Source organism: Candoia aspera, chromosome 3, assembly GCF_035149785.1.
Source record: "Candoia aspera isolate rCanAsp1 chromosome 3, rCanAsp1.hap2, whole genome shotgun sequence".
In the NCBI taxonomy this organism is placed as follows: Eukaryota; Metazoa; Chordata; class Lepidosauria; order Squamata; family Boidae; genus Candoia; species Candoia aspera.
Window position 1 is genome coordinate 35,897,820 of NC_086155.1, and position 25,636 is coordinate 35,923,455.

A 25,636-nucleotide genomic window follows, 5' to 3' on the forward strand; every position below is an offset into this window, starting at 1 on the left:
GGACAGCGTTAACTTGCCAAAGGAGGGCTTTTGTTTTCTTCTTCCTCTCCAGCGCTCACCCCTTCTGTCTGCACAGCCGTGGAGAAACCCAAGGCAGGAAAAACAGGTTCTAAGCAGGGAGTTGCCCCCGAAAATCCAGGGCGCCTTGGCCCGAAAGCGGAGCTGAATTCAAACCCGTCCCCAGCCAGCCCGGGCACCAAAGAATGGCTGCCTTTGTGCGCAGGCTGGGTCACGTCCCACCCTCGCAGGGTGCCTTTTGCAAGGTGCTGCTAATAGACAAATTACAGCTCCAGCCTGTCAAGGTAGATAAGAGACCATGTGATGCAGGCAGCCCAGCAGTAGACGGGTGGCATCGCAGGGTAAAGGTGCGCTGCGAGGCGCAAGGAAGGCGGGCGAGCGAACTTGCCAGCCAGCATCTCTTGCGAGGGGCGGCTTCGAGGGGCTTCTCGCTGCTATCGGGGGCCCAGCAAAGATCTCCCTGAAAAAAAAATCAGTCAACCGGTAGGCAAGACCAGCGTCCGCCACGGTCGAAGCCCGTAGGAGGGAGACCACAAACAGCATGGCCTTTAGCCGAAAGAACTGGTCCGCGCTGTCCAGGTGGGTTTGACGCAGCCGCCGCCGTCTCTTCCCCCAGCTCTCGGCTCTCGGCTTTGGAGGGAGACGGAGGGCGTCGCGGCGGGCACAGAAGCCACCCAAACTTGGTGCCTTGGTGCCAGCTTTCGGGACTACGAGCGCCCGTAGGACTGACTTGGCCAAGCGCGCTACGGTTATTGGGAGTTGTAGTCCCGTATTCAACCGAGCCCTTCCCACCGCAGGTCTAGTTCAGGGCCGGGAGAGAATCCTCTTTACTACTCTCAGAGGAGGAGAACGAAACCTGAAGGTGCCTTGGCTTTTCTCGGAGCTCAAGCGTGACCCCTTGAACGTTCCCAAAGGCTTCGGTTGTCTCTTGGTCGTAAGCCTGTCCTGGGGATGGGGATCCTCGCGGCTGGTTCGCGTGAACCGACCTGTGGATTGTTCTCTGGTCCCTGGAGCGGCAACTCCCTGTGGGAACAGATTGCAACGAATAAGGCAGGGTTGCAAAACGGAATTCATTAACTGATTTAACACATATTGATAGTTTAAGGAGCCGTTCCTATTAATAGAGGAGCAGCCTGATTTCTTTCGAAGATCTAACCATTTCCTGCAAAGTGTGGGTGCCTGGTGCGAGCTCACTATGGAGGGAACACCTTCTTTGGGATGATGTAAGAGGACTTTTCCCCAACCTCGTTTTAGGGCATCACCCCCCCCCCAAATATGTACTATTAAATGTCTGATTGTTTAATTAGCTAATAGTGCAAGCTGTGCACTTGATTTCATTGACTTCAATTGAGCTTCCATGCAGCAGTGTTCTCTAGCCTGGTGCACCTCCAGGTTTGGTGGAAACTGCAAGTGCCCAAATTTTGATAGCAGCAGTTTCGTCACGTCTAGAGGATACCAGGTTGGGGAAGGCTAATGCAGAATGAAAGCCTTATAGAATGAAAAAGTTGTTGTTTGGGTGGTTGCTATATTTTGAAATAATGTGAGGAGATACAGTACTTTTCTTCTATCGTGGCTTATTAGGCAATTCATCACTTGATAATGAAGTCAGCCTCTCCTTACTGGCTGCCTGAGCATGAGAACCAGTGTGTTGGTTGAAAAGTACTGGGTTTGGAGTTTCTGATGTTGCAATATTACAATTTTGATTGAATTAATGTATCTGTGATGGCTCATTCACACATATCTCACATCATGTCATGTTAGAGGTAGCAAGTGGTATGTATGGTATTGTGACCAGATCTTATCTAGTGTTATGCAACCATTCCAAATGGCTCCATGTTTTTAGGAATAGCAATCTAAATTTATCACAATGTGGCCAAGGGATGCAGTGGGCAACCAAAGAGGTACCCTGAACACAAAAGTAGGGAAGGCATTTGAAGCACAGCTCCTGGCCCCCGTTTGACAGCTGTTTGGAGCTTAACATACTTAACTTGAAACTGGAGAACTCAGCCTCGGTGGTAACAGGTTGCCCAGGGCCACTTAAAGCATGTCTACAGAAAAGGAGGCATTTTTCTGTCTTCTGCCTTCAGCAGATTAGCATGGGAGAAGCACCCTTAAAAGTTAATATGAGAAGACAATCCTTTGCCAGTAACATACTGCAGATTATGCAAGCAGCAATACTTTACAGTGTCTCAGCTTTTGTGTCCCTTTGGGATGCCATTCAGACGCCTTGAACAAACACATCTGATTCCCAAGGAAAGCACTTTGCACGGACTCTCCTATGAGATCATATTCCGACCAGGTGCTGATTCTAGCCTGATTTCACAATTCTTTCAAGAATGAACTTGGAGGAAGTTTGCAAATCCCCATCCCCTGAACCTGAAGCTTACCAGATTTATTTGACTCCATATTAATATTTGTTTTCCACAGGAGCTAACCAGTTGGCCCCATTGGGCCAAGTCAACTGCTCACTTTGATTCTTGCTCTCCAAGTGACCTGAATATAGATTCCCACATCCTGGAAGTGTATACATTTCCAGAATACTTCCAATAGCTCTATTACATCTTTTTACTTGGAGCTCGGGATAATAATTACTCATGATGATACAAATGCTAATTTCTGATGGTTGGTTTGCTCCCAACACTGTCAGTGCCACTGTATGTCCTGTCTAAAGAAACAACAACTGTGATTAACATCTATTTAAAATCTACATTTTTAAACCAGCTATTGAAGAAGTTCTTACATTATTCTTCTGTCATTATGCTATAGTAATTAATGCTTTCAGTATTACTGTATTGCACTTATTGGCATGTCAGGAAAATATATACTAATATCATAGCCCCAAGGATTGTGTAACTTCTCTGTTTGTGTGCTATATTTTTCTTCTTCCTTGACGACAATCTTCCTTCAAAGACATTGTAAGGTATAATATTTAGGAGGAAATGCTTGACATGTTATATTTGGTGTGGGACCCTGAGTTCAATATAAGAATATAAACATAGCAGGATCTGTCTTGCTTGATATCCCAGAGAACATGAAATTTGTATATTGCAAACGAGATTCTTTCAGAATTGTTCAGAAGAAGTTGGTAGATACAAAGTGGGTAAATACTTTGTTGGTGGTAGATATAAGCTATTTCTGTGCTGCAGAAAATAAAAAATAGCAAGCAATTGGGCAGTGAAAATCCACTGAATTTGATGAACATTCAAAGGCAATTATGGATAGTGAATATAGTATATATTTCTAATTATTATTAGTTGTTTGGAGCATGGAACCAGGTATACTGATTGGGCCAAGGTAAGGAATAATTGCCAACATTCAGGGATCTTTGTGAGAATTATTCTAGTCTTGCTTAAATTCATTGGATGGCAGAATTCTTTGCTAGTTTGGAATGGACTTGAAATGTATAATTTTGGCTAAATTATACCTAAAAATATTTAAATAATTTTTCTTTGAGTATTTTAGCCTGCTTAGCCTGTTTGCATTTCTGTTTTCCTATGGCTACTTATTGATATCTACTATATCTAGACATGATTGCTGAACAATTGAACTGGAGGTTGCACCAGTGATTTCTCCTTTATTCTATTTTGGAAACCATGAGAGCATTAACCATTTTCCTGTCAAAATAAGTATTCCAAGTTGTGGGCATAGCCATGTAGATTTCTTAGCAATAACATGGGTGTGATTTGCTACTGCCTTCTTCTGAGAGCTTCTTCAACTACTCTCTAGCTTATTTATCTGGTATTTCCTGGTGGTCTCCCATCCAAGTTATGTCTAAATCCAATTCCAGAACAGAACAGAGCAGTTCATCATTCCATCATTAGTTAGCATCTGGGTTGCATAGTTGCAAGTTTTGAGGACCAGCCAAAATCTTCTAGGTGTTGTCACCTGCTTCCTGTTACTCATTTCTTTTGATCATTCATTTTTTTTATACTTCTGTTTTATGATATAAAAGTTGTATTAAGGATTGGAATATTAATTATCTCATTCATTGCCTTCCCTGGAGTTCCATCACTTCTTATTCCTTGATGATTAAATGTAAACGAATTACATAATAAAAAGCCCTGTGGAATTTCAATTAAGAAATTACTTAGACCACCCCTATTTTCCAGGAACTGTAGGGTTGGTATTATCTACATACAGGGTAGGGCAGCCTTTGTTAAATGGGCTCTCTTGCTGCTGGATAGGAATTCTGGGAGTTGTACCAGGTTAAAATCAGCTGGTTTAGTCTGATGCATGCAATAAACTGATATGCGAGATAGGTTAGAGCCCTATCTTCACCATGTGATAATGTTGGCAGAGAAATACTATTTTTCAGGATATTTTAATGCAACAATTTGTTTATCATTTATATTTTTATTGTGCATGTTAGGAAGGGAGTGGAGGCATAAAATAAAGACAAGTTTAGAGTCCCCCTTTTAGGGGGGAGATGGGCAGTAATAGAAATGTGAGTAATAAATAAATAATAAGTTAAAGCCCAGGAGGAAAAACTGTTCAATGCAAGAAGAGTTTTCAGTCATCAAGGTTCGTGATGCTGCAAAATTCAGTAACTTATCAGAGTTTTAGAAATAATACCATAGAACTTAATGAAGACTTAGTGAATGAGCAGAAGAGAAGAGAACAGAACGCAGCATGGATCCTAAAACTGTCCATCATTAGTTAGCATCTGGGCTACATAGCTGCAGGTGATTGGGTCACAGGCTTCCCCACTATGTATTCTGTCAATATTTAAGAATCCATCTGTACTTACCTACTAGCACATGCAAACCTGCGTCTTCTGCCATCTTTTCTGGAGATACATTCCCTCTCTTTGGTAATGTAGAAGTGGCCATCATTTATACTGTTGTATTTTTCTTTTAATGAGTTGGTTTTTATTTAAAATCTGTCTGGAGTAATTTGGGAGTCAGACAGCCTATAAATTAAATAAGATGAGCAAACAAATAAATAAAATATCTTATTAGATCTCCCACTCTGGTTGTTGGTTGATCTTAAAAGCAATCACAATTTGAATGTATCTTCCCTGTATTTTGCCAGGCACTGGTGAAGGCTTGGAGCTAGATGTGCTGCAGAAATAAATGCACATTTAAGGCAGCTGACATCAATGCCATTGGTGGTCTTCCCTCCTTGAGGGGAATCTACATTTTGCAGATTCAGTGGTTATTCTCTTGGACTGCTCCTCTGGCTGCAATCTGTGGAAATGCTGTAAAGGAGAAGGCAAGGTGGAACAGCGAGGTATAAGAAGGGGGGCAGCAGAACTAAAAGGCTAACAGGAGACCGCTTCTAAAATGCCAGATGGCCTCTGACCCCACCCTGGCATCAAGCAGTGTTTTGGAAGGAATGGAAGGACCAGCCATAAGTCAGTGGTAGAGCATTTGTTATTCCTGCACAAAGTCACAGGTTTAATCCCCGGCATCTATAGGTAGAGTTGAGAGGTTAAACAGCATAGACCACAGTGAGTTAAGCAGACCAATCTCTTGATCCAAGATGCTGTTGGCTTTGAAAATTTCATACCCCATTCTCTCAATAGAGGACCTAGTGAACATTTTTTTCTTTTCATGGCCTCATTTTGCAGCAAAATACTTTAGTTTTCTAAGCCCTTGTTATTACTACCACGTGTGTCCACTGTTCTATATCCCCATCCTTCCCAGCCATAGGATTAATCAACTCTAGCAGGTCAGGCTTTCAAAAATGGAAGCTGGAAAATATTATTGTTTGCTACAGTATTCATTTGTCTTGTCTTCCCTCATAGCAACTTGTCTTCAGCCTGGCAGTTAAGACTCCAAATGGTAGTTGCTCAAGGCTACCAATGAGTCCTTGTTTTAATAGGTCTTTGATCTTTGGACCACACAGGATTATTATTTATGTAACTCATCACTTCTGGTATTATTGATTTCTACAGCATTTGAAACTGAAATTTTGCTTAATTAATTACCATGAATTATTCTAATTCTTCCTTTTTTTTAAATAAGCAAGAAAATTTATTTGTAAGTGAACAAAAGCAATGCATACAAAGGACCAAGACTATTATCTGCCTGCAACTTTTCCTGTACAAATTCAGTGAAATGAAGAATTATTACCATGAACATCACTGAACCCATGGTACATATAACAGGGATTTGTGCAAACCATCAGCATAATTCCAAAAGCCCAGTTCAGATCTAGGTGGAAAGGAAAAGGAAGAGAAGAAGGGAGAAAAAAGGATGGAGGAAGAAAAGGATGTCATTATAGAGAGAAAGAAGGGGTGGTGGAAAAAGAAACAGAAAAGGAGGTGGCCCCACCCTGCTCAGTTTTGATGGTGGTGGCATCTACCTCTGGCTTCAGTCACAGCTTTCACTAGTCTGTGTCCCTTGATTCCTATTATGGTACTTAAATGTGATCCTTTGGAGAATTAATGAGTTGTAAATATATTTATGGAATAGTTTTGCAACTCTTTAGAAATATTTAATGAACATTTCCTAATCACCAGGGGATTATGTATACAGGAAAAAAAGAAATCTCCATTAGAGTATTTTGTCTTTCCTATTAATTAGTTGGATATTTTATGAAACAGAATTGAATGTTATTTTAGCCCTTGATAGAAGGTAATGATAAATTTCGGTAGAATTTTGTCAACTAGCCAATGTTCAAGTTTTTCTATGATAGAACTATAGAAGGTCAAGCTGCAGACTAGTCCACATACAGTATACGGTGTATGCATGCGTATGTGAGAATGAGAAAGAGAAAGAAGCAGGAAAAAATGACATAGGTGGGTGTATGAGGTAGGGTCCTATCTACTTCCCCCACTTACTTTTGCAGTCCCTGAACTAATGCAGTCCTCCCTCCTAAATCAGACTACATTTTGGTATAATGTGTTGTTGTAATGTTTGGTACTTGACAACTTAGACAGCTGGCAGAATATCAAGTTGGAAGCATGAATCTTCTGGGCTGAGAGCTTAGCAATCAGGTGGGCAGGCAGAGAATGAAACAGGTGCTTGTACACACAAGACCCAGGTCAAATGCAGCGGATCAGCAGCAGCTCTCCAGGGGTTTAGGCAGGATTATTTCAGCCCTTCTGGGTGATACTGAACGTTGAACTGGGATCTTCTGTGGGCAAAGAATGTTTCTCATGTTGCTGAAGAGGGTCTTTGCATGACTTACTAAACCCTGGTTGGCATGGACATATATCCTGCCTCTTCCCTGCCCCCCCCCCGCCCCATCCCAATCCAGGTGCATTTCTATGATTAAGTGACTGCTGTTTCTGTGGCTGCTTGGGGATTGGGGAAGATACATTTCAGTTTGGGAAGACTACTTTAGTTAAGGAGCTGTGTGGGATGGGAGTAAGAAAAGCACTCCTCCACATTAATTAGCCTGAATGATTTAATCACGTTAGCTTGCAGGAGGGAGGGAGGGATAGCTATTAATTTTCATAAAGGTGGCCCCTGCCACTCTCAGAGATAAATATGATGAAATAAAAAGATCTGACATTTTTAGTATTCTTAAAGGAAAAAAAAAAGGGGGGGGGAGGGAATAGGAGATACCCAGACTAATAACAGAGGAACTTGAAGCTTCATTCACCCTAAGAAAGAAACTGCCATTTGCTACAAGATGATTTTTCCAAGATCATTCTGTGAATGTGATGGACTTCGATCCAAAGCTCCTCCCAAACCAAACTCCTTTCACTGGTATCACAACAGCAGGTGAGTTTGAAATGGAACTTGGGAAGCACCTAAAACATGTACAGTCATAATAACATTTTACAAGCAGCAGGTGTGTGGACCTATGCACGAACTTAGTTATGTGTGGATGGTTTTTATGGATTGGTGGAGGTACACTCTGCTTGTGATTCTCTCACTCTCTTGTATCCAGAAAAAAAGGAAAGGAAACCAAATGAAAGGTCAACAGTTTTTAAAATAAACATATATTTAGGTTGTACTTTATCTTAGGGCAAAAAGAACAATATGCGCTTTATGTGTTGTCTTGCTTGTTTTTGCTTTGATTTACTTAATTGCAAGCACACAGTGGGAGGATGGATGCTTTTAAATAAAGGGATCAGTGGAAAGTATTAGGATTTTCACTCTCTGCTGGCAGAGATCACAGTACAAACCAGACCCTCATGCACTGTTACATGAACAAATCCTCAAACCAGAGGAGCACACTTTGGGGTTATCTAATTTAGTACTAGCTATTATTTTATTTATTTGTTGCATTGATGTTCTATCTTTCAGAGAGGCATATATAGACTTTCCTGCAAATTTTATCATCACAGCAGCCTTGTAAGATAAGTTAGGCTGGGTGATACCATCTAACTCAGTTACCCTGTGAATTTCATGGCAAAGCGGGGACTCAAATCTGGCTCTCTCCAGGATTGGACCCATTTGATCATCAGCAACTGAAATGCATATTATGGAATATGCAGTAAACAATGCAATACTATGAAATGTATGAAAACAAATGGCAACAAATCATTGGGCCTTTCCTTACATATACCTAATCACAACACAAATGAGTACATGCCCTGGCAACTTCATTTTATGTCATGTCCCCACGATGTTGCCTTCATCTCATCCATAATCCACGAGTGACACAATCTTAATTCATCTTTAGCTGTACCAGAGCAAAAGTAGAATTTTCCCCCTTCTTCCAGGACCATCCAAGGATAGTCATACATTGTGTAAAGTCTGTTAGCCTTTGTCACCCATTATCTTGGAGGGAATCTCTTGACTACAGTGACTTGAAACAGAGGCACAGTAAGGATTGGGAATGGGGATGGTAAATTTTATTCCAGTATAGGTTTCTAACATCTCAAGGATGGGAGGATAGCATTTCAACTCAGCACTGGGGAAAGGCCTATTGTCTACTTAGTTTTGCATTGTTAACATTAATTGGCAGCAGCCAGTGCATTCCAAATAAGAGCTTGCCCCTTCCCTACTTAGAGATGCCTGGCATCAAAATCTTTGTAGAAACCATATGTTCTAGCCCTGAGATCTATCCCTTACTGGGTGAAGTCAAGTTGCTTGGAATTTGGAATGAATGATGTTTATTGAAATAAATGTAAATAAATTATATTTATTGTTTATTGAGCTGACACTCAGTACCTCTGACTACTCTTAAAACTTTGCAAAGTGGTCAAGTCTCCCCAGCTACCAAATAACAATTATGAAGAAGAGCATGACAACTTGCTTGAATGACAGGAGAAGAAATGGCCTGATTGTTGACAGTGCAAACAGATGCCTATTAACCAACATGTTGCTTGATTTTAAGCATACAGGAATGATGTAACAGGAATGTTATCTGTTGAACTTTGATTACTCATTCAGACTCCACATTGATGTCAGTAGCATAAGGGATTTGTTATGTCCAGCACTGTTACAAAGCTATTAAATACAGATCAGCCTGCAGCAAGGTTTCTCTTAATCCAGGGGATGATAGAGAAGAGGTGTCTGGGTGTGAAAGTATAGTATATGTCAGAAAACAGTATCAAAAAAACACAACTGGGCTCTGTGCATTTTGGAGATCAGACGCCCCAGATGCAGCGATGGATAATTTAGCCAAGCCAGTAACACTGTCTTTCAGCTCAATGTATCCAAGCATTATCTAGAAGACTTACTTACAGAAGAATGTGGACAGTGGAAAAAAGGGGAACAAACAAAGGATAAGGGTATTTGAAGCAACAGTAATAAGCTTGATCAGATCATGACATCACAAGTAATGCTATACAGTACTTCTTGAAAAATAGGATTGTTGTAGAAGAGGGTGGGGCTGACTTTTGTTGATTCAAAAATAATGAAAGGGGAAAATCTGTGAGTCATAAATGGCAGAGAATCTCAAGTACATTGCAAGCAGGTTGGTGCCATGTCTTGGATTGCCACCAGCTGTGAGAAGTGCTAATATGATTTACAGTTCGGTGCCAGAGGTTTCAACATGCCTTTTTCCCCCTCCCTTCCAAACCTTTCTCCTGTGTCTTTCCCCTTCAGTTCTTCATTTATATAATCGTTTCTTTGAGTGAAAACATAATGGCTTAACTTTTTATGGAAAGTAAAAATGCAGAGGAATATCTGCTGTGGTAATTATTAACTAGCAGCCTTGTGATAGCAGTCCCTGAATGGCAACTTTCATGAATGCCAAGAAACTGGGCAGCTCCGATGCCACAGGTTAAAGCTGGAGCTTCATCAGGCACAGAAGAGCTACCAAAACACATCAAAATCTTGGACTGCTTTCATACAATTCCTCAGGGTCTCAGATGTGCTAATGAAGCCAAATGATGCTCATACTCAGTGCCTCCCCTCCCCTCCCCTCCCTTTTGGTTGGTGTCTGAAGAATAAACTTCTGCCATATAGAATTGCTGTGAGAAATCTTTGCCGTATCATTATCATAGTTTTACTGGGACTAGCGTGTCAGACCACTGATAGTATGCAAACACATAAACAAGGAGAGCAGGAAATGCTTATAAAGTCCTATCTATACTTGGAGGCACTGCAAGAAAACCATCAGATGGGAGTATGCTCTGAGACATGTTTGAGGTATTTGGTATACCAATCACGAGTCAGATATCCAGCAAAAGATGGGAATTTGGGGTAGGTTGGTGAAACGTAAGTAGGTGTATGTCTTCCTCTGTAGCCAGTGGCATCTGATTAGGCCTGATGTGGTGGAGAAAGTCAAGTCTAGGCAGATGACATTGGTTCAGATAGATAAAATCTAGTCAAGGCATATGTATCAGCTGCAGCAGGCTAAATCAAGAAAATTGTCCTCATAGGGAAAGGGCAGATGAAACCAGAATTATGGATTATTCCAAGTAAGCTTCTCTTACTGAAGGTTTTCCTTGTAAGAACAATAGGAGCAATCAGCTATATCCAACTGATGTCTTATGCTGAAAGCCACAATCCGTAATGTGGTCAACTCCACCCTCTCTGAAGAATCTGGCTGAAGTATTAAAAATTACTCACCTAATTTCTCAGTCTAAGACATCAGTGAGACTGGAAAAATGGAGGTTTGGTGGGGACTCATCCTTGAACTCAGAGGATGAAAACCACACAGTATCTTCAGCCTTGCTGAATATAGGATCCTTCATTTTCAGTCAGCTCCTGCACCCATTCTGCTGCACTCAGAATGTCCAGAAAGCTGGTATCACAACAGTATAAAGTGGGACTCAGTTATTCTAAGTCATTCATATATCCTGATTTCCTTCTTTGTAGCTATGGTTCTTTAGACTGATGTACAACTTCATTATACAAAGATAGTCTTGGTATAGATCTAAAAAATGACATTCTCCATTTAAGGGCACAATTTCAAATGCATATGGTAGATAAAAACCAGATACTTTTCATATGGGGCTGTTCTGATACCTACTTGGGGAAAGTTCAAAGGATGTAATATATGATTATTGGCCATGGTATCTTCCTGTCCAATATTTTACAGATGGAGAATAAAAGCAGACTCTACACTTTTTAATATCAAGGCTTCTAAAAATAAGCCCTATAATGGGGAAAAAGTCCTGAAGGACTATCAACTCATCCTACTTCAGATATATATGGGATCTGAAAGAGGTGGTGTCAATGTTGTATAGTTCCAATGGTTAACTAAGTGTGATAAAATAATTTTGTTCTGATGGCCTCTTTTATTCCTAAACTGATTAATAACACTCTTCTTGCCTTTTCCCATGTTTTTTTCCCCCTCCAGCCTGGCTCAGCAATGGTCTGTTGAGGATGAGGAGGAGCAGGAGAGAGAGCGCAGGCGGAGACATAGGCAACTGAATCCCACCTCTGAGGCAAAGGAGGAGGAGTCCTCCAGCACAGTACAGAATGTGACCAGTCAAATGTCAAACAGGTATCTGTAGGCATACTGGGCTGTTGGGGAGGGGACCTATTTATTTATTTATTTATTCACTTGTCAAATTTATATAGCTGCCCATCTCATGGGAAGTGACTCTGGTCGGTGTACAATAATCAGATAAAAACAGTACATATATAAAAACAAGCATTAAAAATATAAAAATCAACATTAAAATTTAATTAAAACAGAAATATATACAGGCAGAGAGATAATGAGTACATCTATCTCAATAGTGGAACCATCTCAACAGATCTCCAGTTTCCTGGGACCCCCAGGCCTGGTAGCATAACCAGGTCTTGAGGGACTTCCGAAATGTCAAAAGGGATGGAGCTAACCAAATATCGGGGGTGGGGGGGGGAGAATATTCCATAAGGCAGGTGCCACGGCAGAGAAGGCCCACCACCTGGTACCCACCAAATGTGGTCTCTGGCAGATGGTATCTGCAGCATGCCCTCTCTGCCAGATCTGGGCTGGGCTGATATAATCAGGGAGAAGTGGTCCCTCAGATAATTGTTTGACCTGTTCTTGTGCAAGTACTGGAAATTGAAGCCAATTCTAATGATTTTGAAAAGAGAATGATTTTCTGTTTGTTTGAATTAATATTATCTTAAGATGTGTAGGGATTGACATTTAGGGAGATAGGTGTGGACTAGATGGAACCAGATTATACTTTGGATCCCGACCTTTTCTCCCCCATAAACAGAATAGAATTCATGTTTTGGTATCTTCTCCCTTTTTCAACCCTACTGGCCTTATCCAAGTTGTGAGATCCTTTGGGGGAATGAGGTGTGACATGTGTAGAGAGGTGAAGACAGAATCGGAATTGACAAAATCTCCTTGTCTTTCACGAATGGAGGAGCAACTCAAGATCCCAATCTATATTTATGGATAACTTGTAAAAGGATTGCTAACCGAGCATTTTCTTGCCACCCCCAGGCTTGTTTCTATATTTCTGGCAGGTGGTAATAGATAATGAAAAAATACTTCTACCTGAGATCCTAGAGCTGTGCTGCCAGTTAGAGTAGGCTTTCTAAGCTAATTACATATAGACTCTGACCTATACTTAATGAAGTACCGTGTATTAGAAAATTTGGAACAAAGGTTATTGTTCCAAAATCATTCCATTCTCTTCTCTTCTACCCTCTATGTATCTCTCTCTCTCTCTTTGTGTGTGTGTGTATGTGAGTGTGAGTGAGTGAGAAAATGTGCATTTTAATACGGTGCAGGATTATTTGGTCTTTTTCTGTTCTTTGACTTCACACGAAATAAGATTATTATACTGAGTACTGAACATCTGAAAATTTCGAGTCATATTCCAGACTTGAAATATAGGTCATTATCTTATATAGGTTGGACTGTTGGTACATCTAGCTCAGAATAGTTGCCACTGGTTGTTGGTGACTATCAAGGATTTTCAATACAAAGTGTTCCAATCATTTCACCCTATTTATTTATGTATTCATTTATTTTGCCAGAAATCAAACTGGAAAGCTGAGCATGAGTTAGTTATGGCCCTCCTGCCAAATTCATAGAAAATGAGGAAAACTCAGAAACCTCACAGTAATATTTGCCAGATCAGAGAGGAGTAAACAGAGATTGTAGCTGCTTTTTAAACAATGCTCAAGTGGTTAGAGATCTCTCTCAGCTTTTCACAATCCTTAAAAAGCTCAGCATGCTACAGCAGCATTGGGCTCTTTGCAGCAAAATGTCTTTCTTTCATGAGCACTTTCTAGAATGATGAATACTACATGGTCATAATGTATGTTTCAGGAGGTGCAGAGAAGAAGCTTCTAGAGTGCTAGTACATTGGTTTTTAAAAGTTGAAGAAAATGGTAAGAGATGTCTTGGCCCCATGTACTTTTAAAAAATGAAATGTAAACCTCATCTGCCTCATCCCAGTTGTTACTGTTTTTATGGAGCAGTACAAGTACTAACTAGGCTTTGTTCCAATTAGCATGTGTTCCACCATGACTCCAGTAGGAGAGAAATTCCCTGATCACTCTTAGTAGCATCAGTTGCAGAATTCCTTTTTCATTCTGGTCATGGTCTTCCTTTTATGTTTCCTTTTGCATGATGTACACGTGCAAGCAAACACAGAAGACATGGACAACAGTTTTCTTTGCCTAACATTTCTCTGCCCAACTTTTGAAAGCAAAAGCTGAATTATCATTTCCTTTGATTGTTATATAAAAGTAGCTGCCCAAAATTTCCAAAACAACCAGGTCATATGAATACAATCCTGCCTTTATTACAGCCCTGAAGGACCTATGAAACTCCTCGTAACCTGGTTTGTAAATTTCATTCCTGTGTAAATCCATTTGAATCATCAATTCTTCTAAATTTTAGCCTCTAGTGCCCTCTAGCGCTGTTCATAGGTTTCCTTCTCTTGGTAGGTTTGATAATTCCTTAGAGGCAAAGCTGCTTGACTTGGAAAATTCAGCACTGAAAAATGTGAAGGCTCAAGCAGATACAGTAGATAAACTGGAAGGCAGAAGAGTAAGGAGGAGAGCAGAGTTTTTAAATAACATAAAAGAAGAGAAGAAAACACCAGTGAACATCAAGAAATTTGAAAAGGAACCTGCTAAAGAGAAACATCCATCTCCTCCAGAACCATCCAAAGAAGAGGTGACAGCAGGAAAAAGTGAAACCCTAATTCAGCAAAAGGACCTCATAGAAGGAAACCATCAAATCCAGAGTCAGAAAAAAGAGGAGGTCACACTGGAGAAACATGAAGCCTTGAACCATAAGGAGGACCTCAAAACAAACATAGATGAGGTCTTTACTGAGGGGCAGAAGGCTCCAAATGTATGTGAATCTCAGAGACTGGCAGTGGCCCAGAATGAGGTGGCTTCCCAGCAGCCTCAACGAGCTTCTTGGGAACGTAGAAGCATCAGCCGGCTTGAGGTGAAAATTCAGCCAAGAACAAGAAAGTTGACTGATCCTGCTGCAGCCCCACCTGCTTCCGAGGCACCCCAGGTACTTGGTCTTGGTATTTTACAAGGACAGAGAAAGTTTGATGAAAAGCTAATTGGGCAGAGATGCAAATTAGACATAGAATAAATGGAATACGTGGAGTTATTACATCAAAGTTGGCGGCTTCATTCAGCAGTAGGGTTAGAGGATCAGGAAATGGCTGAGCAGAGATGGCCTAAGGCAGGATTTAGCAACACAGAGCACCTTAAACTCCCAGGAAGTTTCCCTGCTACCCCAACGTTAGAAAAATCCAAACTCAACATCTTGTAAAATTTATCATTAAAAGTTTCTCACCTGGGGTTGATGAAATGTTGTGCGATATTATCAAAATCTCACATGACTTTGGAGATAATAAGGTTAATGAAGATTTTGCCGTGATCTTGCCATAGTTCAAGACTGTGCAAGGATGCTCAGGGTCAGGAAAAGTGGTCTACTATAGGTTTAAGAGATACTGAAAGACAAATGACCCAGTCCGTTATTAGTGGATGCTTATTTAATATAATTAATCAGTATCTGCACTATATTTGTAAAGAGCCAGATAGCAGTATTATTCTCTGCTGCTCGCAGCACAAAATTATAATATGCAATTTAACAATGCATATAATAAAATAACAATTTTGGACATTAATATTTCAGGAGGGTTGTAAAAGCAAATAGCTAACAAATTTGAAGAATATATTATGTTTCAGAATACATAGACCTTCAAACAGTATGGAAGTATTTTACAAAAGTGTGTACTTGATGCTAAAATACCCTAAAGAAAGGACCAAAACCCCTCTTTGGAAAGCCATTTCCCAGCCATTTCATGTTGCAATATTGAAGTTGTTTTGCTTTTTTCTTGCTGCCATAATTACAATTGTTTTTATTTATTCGTTATTTTACTTATATCCTACCTTTCCTCCAGAAGTTCAAGCTAGCTCACCTGAAGTCTTCTCTCATTTTATTCCCACAGCAGCAGCCCTATGAGATCAATTGGTCTGAGGAACCATAACTGGCCCAAAGTCACACAGAAAACTATTTTATCCTGTGGGGACTTCATCCTGGGTCTTATTAGTGTCAATCCAACACCTTATCTTCTGTACCAGTATTTCTCGACTGTGGCAACTTTAAGATGTGTGGACTTCAACTCCCAGAATTTTGGCTGGCTGGGGAATTCTGGGAGTTCAAGTTCATACATCTTAAAGTTGCCAAGGTTGAGAAACACTGCTCTATACCATACTGGATCTAGATATTCTATACTATAAAATTGTAATGAAACTTTAGTGGATATAACTTTTTCTCAGAATACCAGAAGAGGTAATCAGACCATCTGTCAAATATGCTGAAGAACCTACATAGATGTGCTCAGTAGTAAGTCTTACAGAGTTCGAAAGGATTTACTTCAATTTTTACTAAAAATGTCTGTGTTGGAGCAGTCACAGACTCTTTTCTCAGTCCTCCTCCCTGTTCTTCCTTGATTTATATTTCTCTTCCAGGCCACAGAAAAAGCTATTCCCAAACCAAATGCTAAAACTGTAAGGTCTCCCTCTGGTCGAGAAGGGTTTGATGCTCCTGCACTAATTTCTGAACCCCGGATTACCTATAGTAGCTCATTCAACCGGATCAGTCCAAGAACAATCTCATTCCGGGTAAGGATTTATTACAAATTAGGAAAAGGTTCCTTATTTAAAAAGGATAAAGGCCCTGTGGTAACGATATAAGCAATGTTCTACGTGCACAAAGGCAATGGGACTGCATGACTAACACTACAATCAATTTTTATATATCAAGTGCAGATATCTACAGAGGGTTACCCAAAATTTTAAGTCTCAGGGCCCAGCTTTGATTGGAATGCTATGAGTTGCCTTCCAAAATATAGTATGTATAACCAAGGCAAAAATTAATTTTGATTTCATTTTTATTTACATTTAAACTTAATGTAAACTTAAAGTTAATATGATTATTCCCCAGGCCAACATAAATAAGTGTACTTTGGTAACCAATTTTAGAGATATTTGGGGCCACCACCCAAAATTTTGGGTGTCAGGTTATGTGCTGCTGTTACAGGGAAAGCCTATGTGTGTACACTACCATGGAATTGGAAACTTCCCAGCTCCTCCTTTCAGTTCTGGACATCAGGGAGGTTGGTGCTCAATAGTCATATAGTGTTGGGGACAGGATCGGTGGTATAGCTCTACCCTCCTTTCATAGGGAACTGAGGATAGGAAGCTATCTTCACAGGAGTAGAATATGAAATGTGAGAGCCAGGTAATATCTTCCAAATTAGAGAAACTGAGGACCTTTCAGTCCATTCTTAACTTTTGAGAGTTTTTCATCTTTTAAAATATTTACTAAAGAGTCCATTTCAGCTGGGCACAGGATTCTAGTCCAGATCTAGCCTCCCACACACATAATTTTGTGATCCTATTGTGATATGACTTCCCTATAGACATTTGCTCTTTGCAGCTAAGATTTTCCCCACCACCCCTGCAATCCAAGTCTCTTCATTTGGGGTTTGGGTGGGAAAACAATACTTGCTAAAATTTCCTTTTCTTCATAATTATTTAACATGCAAAAAACCTGATTCTTGCTTTCTGTTTCTTCTGCTTCTAGGTTGTTCCCAAGAAAGAAAGACAAGTAGATACATTTAGCAGAAGGTAAGCAGATATTAGCACATCTTTTAGCACATCACTGCAACTCCTTTGTAGAGCATGTATTCTAGCTCCATCTTGTGATACAAGGACATGGCAACAGTGATCTATGACTGTGTGCTTCAACAGAAAATGCTTTCTTTACCTGATTTTGTTTACGGGAAGAGCCTTCTGGATTTATATAATACCTGAAATATTGTATAGCATACATTATGCCTGTTCTACAAGTTTTAAGAGCTGCATTTATTTCATTGGCCGCTGGAGGCAGAATCTGCTGTAAATTGGGCTGTAAATATTCCTGTAGGCTCTATGAAGTTTTTATTTAAAACTTCTGTTCAAGGGAATTCAAACAAATCAAATCTTCAAATCACTTCAGCAATTTGATGGACTTTTGTCCATGTGCATATGGGCATTTATAAGCTCAGTACTTCAAATCAGATTGACAGTTGAAATTGGATCGGATTGACAATTTGAATCAAAATTAAAATTAAAATGGATCTTGTCATATTCACACATCCCTACTAAACATTGTCTTTGTATGTTTATATTGTTACAGAACACAAAGCATAAAGCAAACAAATCTTTGATCTGAATTGCTAGTTTTTGAAAATCGGAATGCAAATGTTATAAATTACACAGAAGCTTCCAGCACTGTGGAAGTAACTAAATTTTTATCTTATGTCACAAGATTCTTGTGAGAATAAACAAGCTAAATATTAAACAATTGATAAGAAAGTATATGATTATATGATACGGAACATGATGTGGTTGCTGTTTCTCCATGGAACTTCAAAATATTGAGTTGCTGGGGATTCCACACTGCTCCAACCTGATATTGTCTAGGTGTGATGAACTAAATGTCCCATAATTCCAAGCCACTATGAGTTTTGAGCATGTGGGACGTTGTAGTCCATCACATCTGGAATTTCACATTTTAGCAGCAATTAGTCAGAATCCCTTTTGCCAGGCTCTTGAGCAATGTTTCTCAACCTTGGCAACTTTAAGACATGTGGCTGGGGAATTCTGGGAGTTGGAGTCCACACGTCTTAAGGTTGCCAAGATTGAGAAACGCTGGTCTAGAGGGTCACAGCCAGGCCTTGTTGGGTGCATGTTCCCTGAGCTCAGATAATGAACTCCAGGCTTAGAGGAGTTAGTTGTTTGAAAATGGAAGTATGGATACATTAAATACTTGAAATACTGACAAATCAACAGTTTGACGTTTCCAATTTCTTTTCACCATTGCGATAGATTAAGGGGTATCTGCAGGGTGTGGTCAACAAAATCAAGATGGTGATCATGACAGTGCAATCAAGGCTCTGCCTGTTTTTTTATGTATGTCGCATATGCATTTAAAAAACAGGAGGAACTTTGATCACACCTGTTGTGGCCACCATCTTGACTTTGTTGACCACACCCTGCAGATACCACTGATTAGATTGCTTTGCAATTTTAATCAGAATGATCAATGTTTTTCTCAGTGAGTATTCTCAGTGATACTTTCTGAACCTTAGAAAATTTTGATTTATTTGCATCTCCTTCACTAGTGCCAGTATGAGGCTTCCAGCAAACACAGCTACACTTGAGGAGAAGCTAGAGAAATATACGTCAGCTGTCCAGGTAAATATGGTAATAGACAGAAATGCATGTGAATTCTGTTGTATCGTGGTTACCTAGATATTTATACATCTCCATAATGAAGTGAATAATGGGCCTTTCCCTTGGAGAGTTCCTAGCCATGCCTTCTTGGTGTACATGTGGATTAAAGGTCAAAGAAAGAGGAATATGTATTCATAATATTGCTATTAGGAGAGAAAGAAGGTATCCTATTTATAATAAAAAGAGCAGATTCATACTGTGGATGAACGTAAATAAAATTTGTTCCCTCCTGATTATGCAGTCTGAACTTCTGATATTGCCTGACTCTTATCTTATCCCTAGAGGGCAGGGTCCATGAAAGTGCCTCCATCTGTTCGGAGAAACTTCCAACCAGCTTCAGAGGGTGTGGCCAGCAAGCGTAGCATCTTTGAAGCCACTGTTCCTGTCCAGAGCGAGCCCCCCACTCTTGTCCGTAAGGTACAGACCGATCCTCCACAGAAACACATTGGTGGAAGGGATGCAGATGTTCAGGAGAGGTATGGTCAGGTGAATTAGCCAAGATTAGCTGCTCAGTGTAAAGATTAAGAACCACAAGAAAGGGAGAGGCAATTTTTTAAGTTGCCCAGCAACAAGATCAAGAAATAGACACTGCAAGGATTCTACCAATCCTACTCGTAGGATATATGAACAAAATCTTGAAAGCCCATCCAAAACCTTCACTCACTGCCCCTTTCTAAGGGCAACAAGGTCAAAGTGGGGCTGTTCCCAGTACTTTCCTCACAGTTTCTATTTTCCTACCTCCTTCTCAAGGCCAGAGCTAAATTTCTCCTCACCATCTTCTCCCGCTCTGCTGTACTGAATTTCTATTTAAAATAGACTCAGTATTTTTAAATGTGCATCTCTCCATAAACATTAGTAAATGTGCAGTATTTATACAAGCCCATATCCTTATCTGTCATCTTTTCTCTTGTTTCAGAGGCTTCATATATGCACTTGGGGTGGAGGCCCTTCCTGCTTCTGGCCCTATGACCACTCCTTTGATTTTTCTGTAAATGACCAGGGCTCTAGGTGCACCATCGGAGCAGAGCGGAGCAGAGGGCAGTAGCTAGTTGATATTGGTTGATCTCTAAAAAGTTAAGCAGGGTCAGGCCTGGTTAGTTCTATGACGGGAGACTACCTGGAGAGCCCAGGGCTGTAGACTGGAAAAGCAGTAGGAAACATTGCTCCATATTGTTGCCATGCAAATAACAAGGAGACACCAGCATAATCACCAGGAGTGAAATTCAAATAAAGGGGGAGTTATTATTTTATTTTTTACTAGAATACTGTATAATGTGTGTGTATGTGCCATTTATCTCTGTGGTTTACATGCTCTGGAGTGAACACAGAAAGAGCAATTTTTCTGCTGGGAAAGTAAGAAGTTGAATGTATTCAGAAACTTCTAAAATAATATTGTAAGATCATATTGCTGTTCTGAAAGAACAAGAGAAACATCTGCTTGTCTGTACTGATATCAGTTTGCAGGGCTATTTTTTAATCTACATGTCATGTTTGCTAATCATTTGTCACACTGAACCTTAAGTCTCTCAATATTAGAAAAGGAATATAAGTGATCTATTCTCACTCTGTGATTCAGTATTCTTTCTGTTCCCTTATGGCTAGGAAAGTTTGAGGAACCCAGGGGGAGTTTCGTCCCGTATTAATCTCTGGATAAGTCGAACTCAGGAACCCAGCAAGAATGAAGGAGCCAAGGTACGAGAAATGCTTTAGTTAGTCCAGTATACTAGCTAAAGGACCGAATCCCCCCAATTTACTTAAACAGGAAATCAGAGAAGTGGAATGTGGACTTGATGATCAAATACAAGTAATCCTCGACTTACGACAGCAATTGGAACCGGAATTTCTGTCGCTAAGCAACGTGGTCATAAAGTGCAACCACATTGCTTAGCGGCAGCAAACTCTGCAATCCCAGCTGCTGCTGTTAATTAAATCCCATGTTTGTTAGGCGAGGCAACTTCCTGCCAGCTTCCCACAACCAAGTCAGTGGGAAAGCCAGTTGGAAATTGCAAGTCCCAGGCAGCTTTCAAGCAGGCCGGCAGGCAGGTAAGTGGCTGCTGCTGGGTGGGGGAGGGCATGGGGGGGTGCGCGAGGGTGCAAGGGAGGTGCAGCAAGGCTCAGGGAGGGTGCAAGAGGGTGCAAGAGGATCAGGGAGGGCGCACAAGTGTGTGCGAGGGTGTGCAGGGGTGTGTGAGGGTACAAGAGAGAGGGTGCAAGAGAGGTGTGGTGAGGGTCAGGGGGTGTGTGAGAGGGTGTGTGAATGAGGCGTGTTGAGGGAGGATATACAAGGGTGCATGAGTGTCCAGCATGGTGTGGTGCAGAGGGGCTGGGGGAGGGTGCACGGGTGGAGGAAACTTACCCCAGGGACTTGTGACTTTCCCTGCTGGCTTCCCCATTGACTTTCTGGGGAAGCCGGTAGGGAAGGCTGCCAATGGTGATCACCTGATCATGGGGTGCTACAAGAAGTCATAAGTGTTTGCTGGTTGCCAAGTGCACAAATCACCATCATGTGACGCAGAGGTGCTGGGACAGCTAGAACTCCGAGGACCATTCGTTCAGCACCGTCACAATTTTGAATGGTTGCTGAATGAGTGGTTGTAAGTTGAGGACTACCTGTTTTAGCACCAGAGAATCTGCACAGGGAATTTTTTTAAGACCGCATGTTTTATTTTTCTGCAGGACATTCAGAGAACTGGGAACACCATACAAGAGAGTTAGTGGGGAAACTGATCTGATGGTTTGTGAAGGAAATCCAAGGTAAGGGTGAAAAGAGTTCAGTCAAGACATAAAGTGTCTTGCTGAGCATCTAATGAGTATAGAAGTGATTTGGCCTGAATAAACCTCAACACGTGTGCAAACAATATTGAATTTGCTTGGTGAACATTTTAGCTTATTATCACTACACTATCATCACACTGCTAATAATGGATGAGGGGCAGTGAGACAAGATGTTAACTGGATATTCTGTGAATAGTCATATGTGGATTCATTAGAACTTGCTTCTCAGCTGGAAGGCTAACACTTAAGATTCAGTCCCCAAAAGCTAAAACTGAAATGCAGTGGGATGAACTGACTGATGGAATTGGACTTCTTCAACATTATATCTGGGGCCATACCTGATATAACTTTAAGTGAAGTGATATTTGAAGCCTAAAGGTGTGTGGGCTCCCTTTTGGGTAGATTATTAGCTGCTATACGTTGCATTATAAATATTGCCTTATTTTGTAAACCATATTGAATTGGGTGTTACATAAAATCATGAAACAAATAAATAGAATGATTCAGAACGGATTTTTCATCTCTTTGTGATTGCGCCAATGGGTATGAACCTCCTATTATTCTGGTTCTGCCTTGTAACAAAGCTCTTATCCTGATCTGCTTTCTCAGTGTTCTCAGTGTAACACTATGAAAATCCCACCTTTTTAGTATGGTGAGCAAAGGAGAAGGAATATTCAGTTAGAGACAAGTCTGTCCTGAATTCAAAATGTCCTTTGGTCATCCCATCACAATGTTTCATGGTGCAGAGATTTGGAGGTTGAAAGAGTTGCCATTCAATCCTTATATCTCTGCATCAATGTCACAACTCTCTCATCTCAGGCAGTTGAGAATGATATTTTCTGAGATGCATTACTGTAGCTGGGAATTACTAAGCTAGATAGATCCTGCAACCAGGTTAGTTCACACTTGTTATAATTAATGTGAACTTCCAATTACTAAAAAGAGAATAGTGTTCTCATGTTCACTAATATTTCCTTTATGGACATGTATCTGAAAATCCAATAGGGTGTTAAGTTTACAACTTCAATCTGGAAATGGGAAACCTAAATTCTAATCACTATTCATTATGTAGCCAACTGAGTGACCTTCAGCTGAAAGGTCTAGGTTTGTTTGTTTTGTATATTCAGATTCAATGAACACCCTTCTTATTCCCTTGTGGCAAATTCTCTACTCACCTAATGTTTCCTTTTATCTTCCAGATGTAACTAGACAAGCTACTCTCAGGAAAACTTACCTCCATTGAAATAAAAGGCATGGACCACTTGGAATTCTATTATATTCTTCAGTTTAATGCTCTACTCTTCTATAGGACCAGCTGTCTGGCAAAGAATATCTATCAGTCAACATGCCTACAGTGCCTTTTATTGGATGGGGGCTCTTGGTGACTTAAAACACATGCTTTTGATTTGATGGATGGGAAAGTTGACTTATGACAGAAAAAGACTATATTTCTATAATTCATTTTTTATCTCTTTATCCTGCTGTATTGCCCGTCATCATCCAAAATTAAGTTAAATCTTAAGTTCTATCAGCAAATATGAAATAAATATGGCTTCTTTACTGGATTATGTTTCAGCTATGTTTCCACCATGATGAATACTTTAAGTTTGCACCAAGCAATAACAATTGTTGCATTAATGTAGCTTTGCCTATTTTCACTGATCTTATTGCTATCTTATGATGTTCTTAGAATAAAAGGGCAGTTTTAATGGGAAAAACTGTGCTTAACTCTAAACTGATCAGAGCCATGAAGAGGTATAAAGCAGAGACCTACCTGAATACTGGAAGTAGAGTGATAGGCCATCTACAGTATGTGTTGTGGGAAAGAGAAGGGTGCAGAGTCCCTGAATATAGGGATGAACTTGTTCTGCAGAAGCCTCCATGAAAAAAGTAATGTCCCTCCCTCCCTGAAAAATTGCCAAGGAGTGTCTTTTGTATAGTAAAAATGCATTCTATATTTAAAGAATATTTTTTATAATGCATACTTCTATTTCAGCTCAGCCCTAGCCATTACTGAGACTCACTAAAACTAATAGAAAAATTATGTTGTTTTCATCAGGACTTGCCAATAATATACATCTATTTAGGTCTACTGCATTCAAGAGGTCTTATCCCCAGGTAAATGTACAGTGGATTGCAACTAATGTCATGGCTAATTTTAGCTGAATCAGGGCTGTGGATTGGCACCTGTCCTGCCTACTAGCACATCATAATTAAACGACTTAGAAGTCAAATTACACACACACATGCGCTACATAAATTCAGAAGTGGGGGACTGAATTTGACTTTCACTGTATTTCATTATAAATAACACTTGTTTCAACATACAGACTTTGTTTCCAACTGTACTAATTTGTCTTCTGTTATTTTTTTTCCTGTTAATTTGCTCACCATACCCAAATGTTGTCTAGCCTTGCATTCGATTTTGAGACCTTTCTGGACCCACTTTCAGTGAACTTAGCTATCCAAGTGATAATAATTTTTATCTAGTGGCTCATAACAAACTGTTGCTGTAACAGCCTGACCTCTGGGATAACTATGTCCTTTAGAAAATTTGATCCACTAATATTTAGAGGTTTGTCAGCAGATATTTGGTGGGAAAACATTTCTTATTGGCAAAACATTTGCAGAATACTAACTGAAGCTAAAGGGCTCAGCAAGATTGAGATAGAGACAAAATTTAAGCTTGAACTCCTAAGTAGTAGGACATTGATTGATTGATTGGATTTCTAGACTAACTCCAAAATGATTTTCAGCAGCTTTGCAAAGATTTTTTTTAAAGCATTATTTAAAAACAACAATTATCCGATAGAACAAATTAAGATCCACAGCACACCTCAATTTAAAGGGGCCTACCCAAACATCCTAACTCAAGGCATGTGGGAAGAGACAGTTTTTAAAGACTGCTTGAAGGTGGGCAAGGTAGGCACTATACAAATCTGTGGGGGGGATGCTGTTCTAAAGATCGGTGTAGCAGCAGAGAAAGCCTGCCTCCTAGGTCCTGCTGGATGACAATACGGGAGACAGGTGGTCCCTCAAATAGCTAGGTTCTATGCAAAGTAGGTCTTTAGAGGTGATAGGCAGGAACTGCACCAATGGTCTTCAGTAAAATATGGTTTGCTGTGTCCTATACATTAAAGTGAAACTCATTTAGAATACCAGTGCTTTCCTTCTGAGTTTCCTTTCAAATGGAATTTAGACAGAGGTTAAAGGTAGATAATAGGTGGCTATATAAGTTCAAGCAAGCTTTGGCTTCCAATCCAATTGAACTGTTTCAAAATCAACTGAGGAGTTTCCTCCCCACGACTGTTTTTTTTTTAAAGGGGCAAAGAGGCTTTTCAGACAGTAATACATCAGTGGCCATCCCATTCAATGGAGAACAAAAACATGCCTGGCTTTTCAGATTTCTACCCAGAGCCCTCTTAGAGCCAGTCCTTCTATATCAGAGTTCCAGGCCACTCGAGAATGACAGCTGGCTGGCTTGTGTCAGACTCTTGGGCACTTGGGTATCTCAGGTTTAAAATAGCAATTTTCAGAGGCCATACAATAGCCAGTGCTTATATGGGCTCAGGGGAGGGGAAGAGATGAGTTGCACAAGAGGCTGTAGCTGACCCTGCCAAAATAGCAACAAAGCTTTGCATTCCAAGCTGTTCCCTGCTGGCATTCCTCCAATCAGGCATCTAGCACCCAGGGTGGTTGATAAGGGTGGAGTGCTCTTGTTAAAGCCTCCCTCTTTTTAAATTGCATTTGTCAGACACTATATGTGTTCCCACTGAAAG

General features: G+C 40.4%; 1 protein-coding gene across 1 annotated transcript; it reads left to right on the plus strand.

Annotated features, from left to right (window-relative positions):
- The first annotated feature begins 332 nt into the window (after positions 1 to 332).
- On the plus strand, positions 333 to 24,159 carry LAD1 (ladinin 1). Its single transcript, XM_063297361.1, has 10 exons — positions 333 to 597; positions 11,671 to 11,817; positions 14,217 to 14,799; positions 16,272 to 16,424; positions 17,389 to 17,432; positions 18,971 to 19,043; positions 19,365 to 19,499; positions 20,685 to 20,774; positions 21,759 to 21,836; positions 23,057 to 24,159. Exons 1-9 carry the CDS (start codon positions 560 to 562, stop codon positions 21,795 to 21,797), a joined length of 1,302 nt encoding a protein of 433 aa, XP_063153431.1. The 5' UTR covers positions 333 to 559; the 3' UTR covers positions 21,798 to 21,836; positions 23,057 to 24,159.
- Positions 24,160 to 25,636: the final 1,477 nt, after the last annotated feature.

Coding starts and splice junctions, on each gene's coding strand:
- LAD1 (XM_063297361.1), top strand. CDS start 560: ATGGCCTTTAGCCGAAAGAACTGGTCCGCGCTGTCCAG. Junction 17,433..18,970: donor GTAGATACATTTAGCAGAAG/GTAAGCAGATAT, acceptor CTCCTTCACTAG/TGCCAGTATGAGGCTTCCAG. Junction 20,775..21,758: donor GCAAGAATGAAGGAGCCAAG/GTACGAGAAATG, acceptor ATTTTTCTGCAG/GACATTCAGAGAACTGGGAA.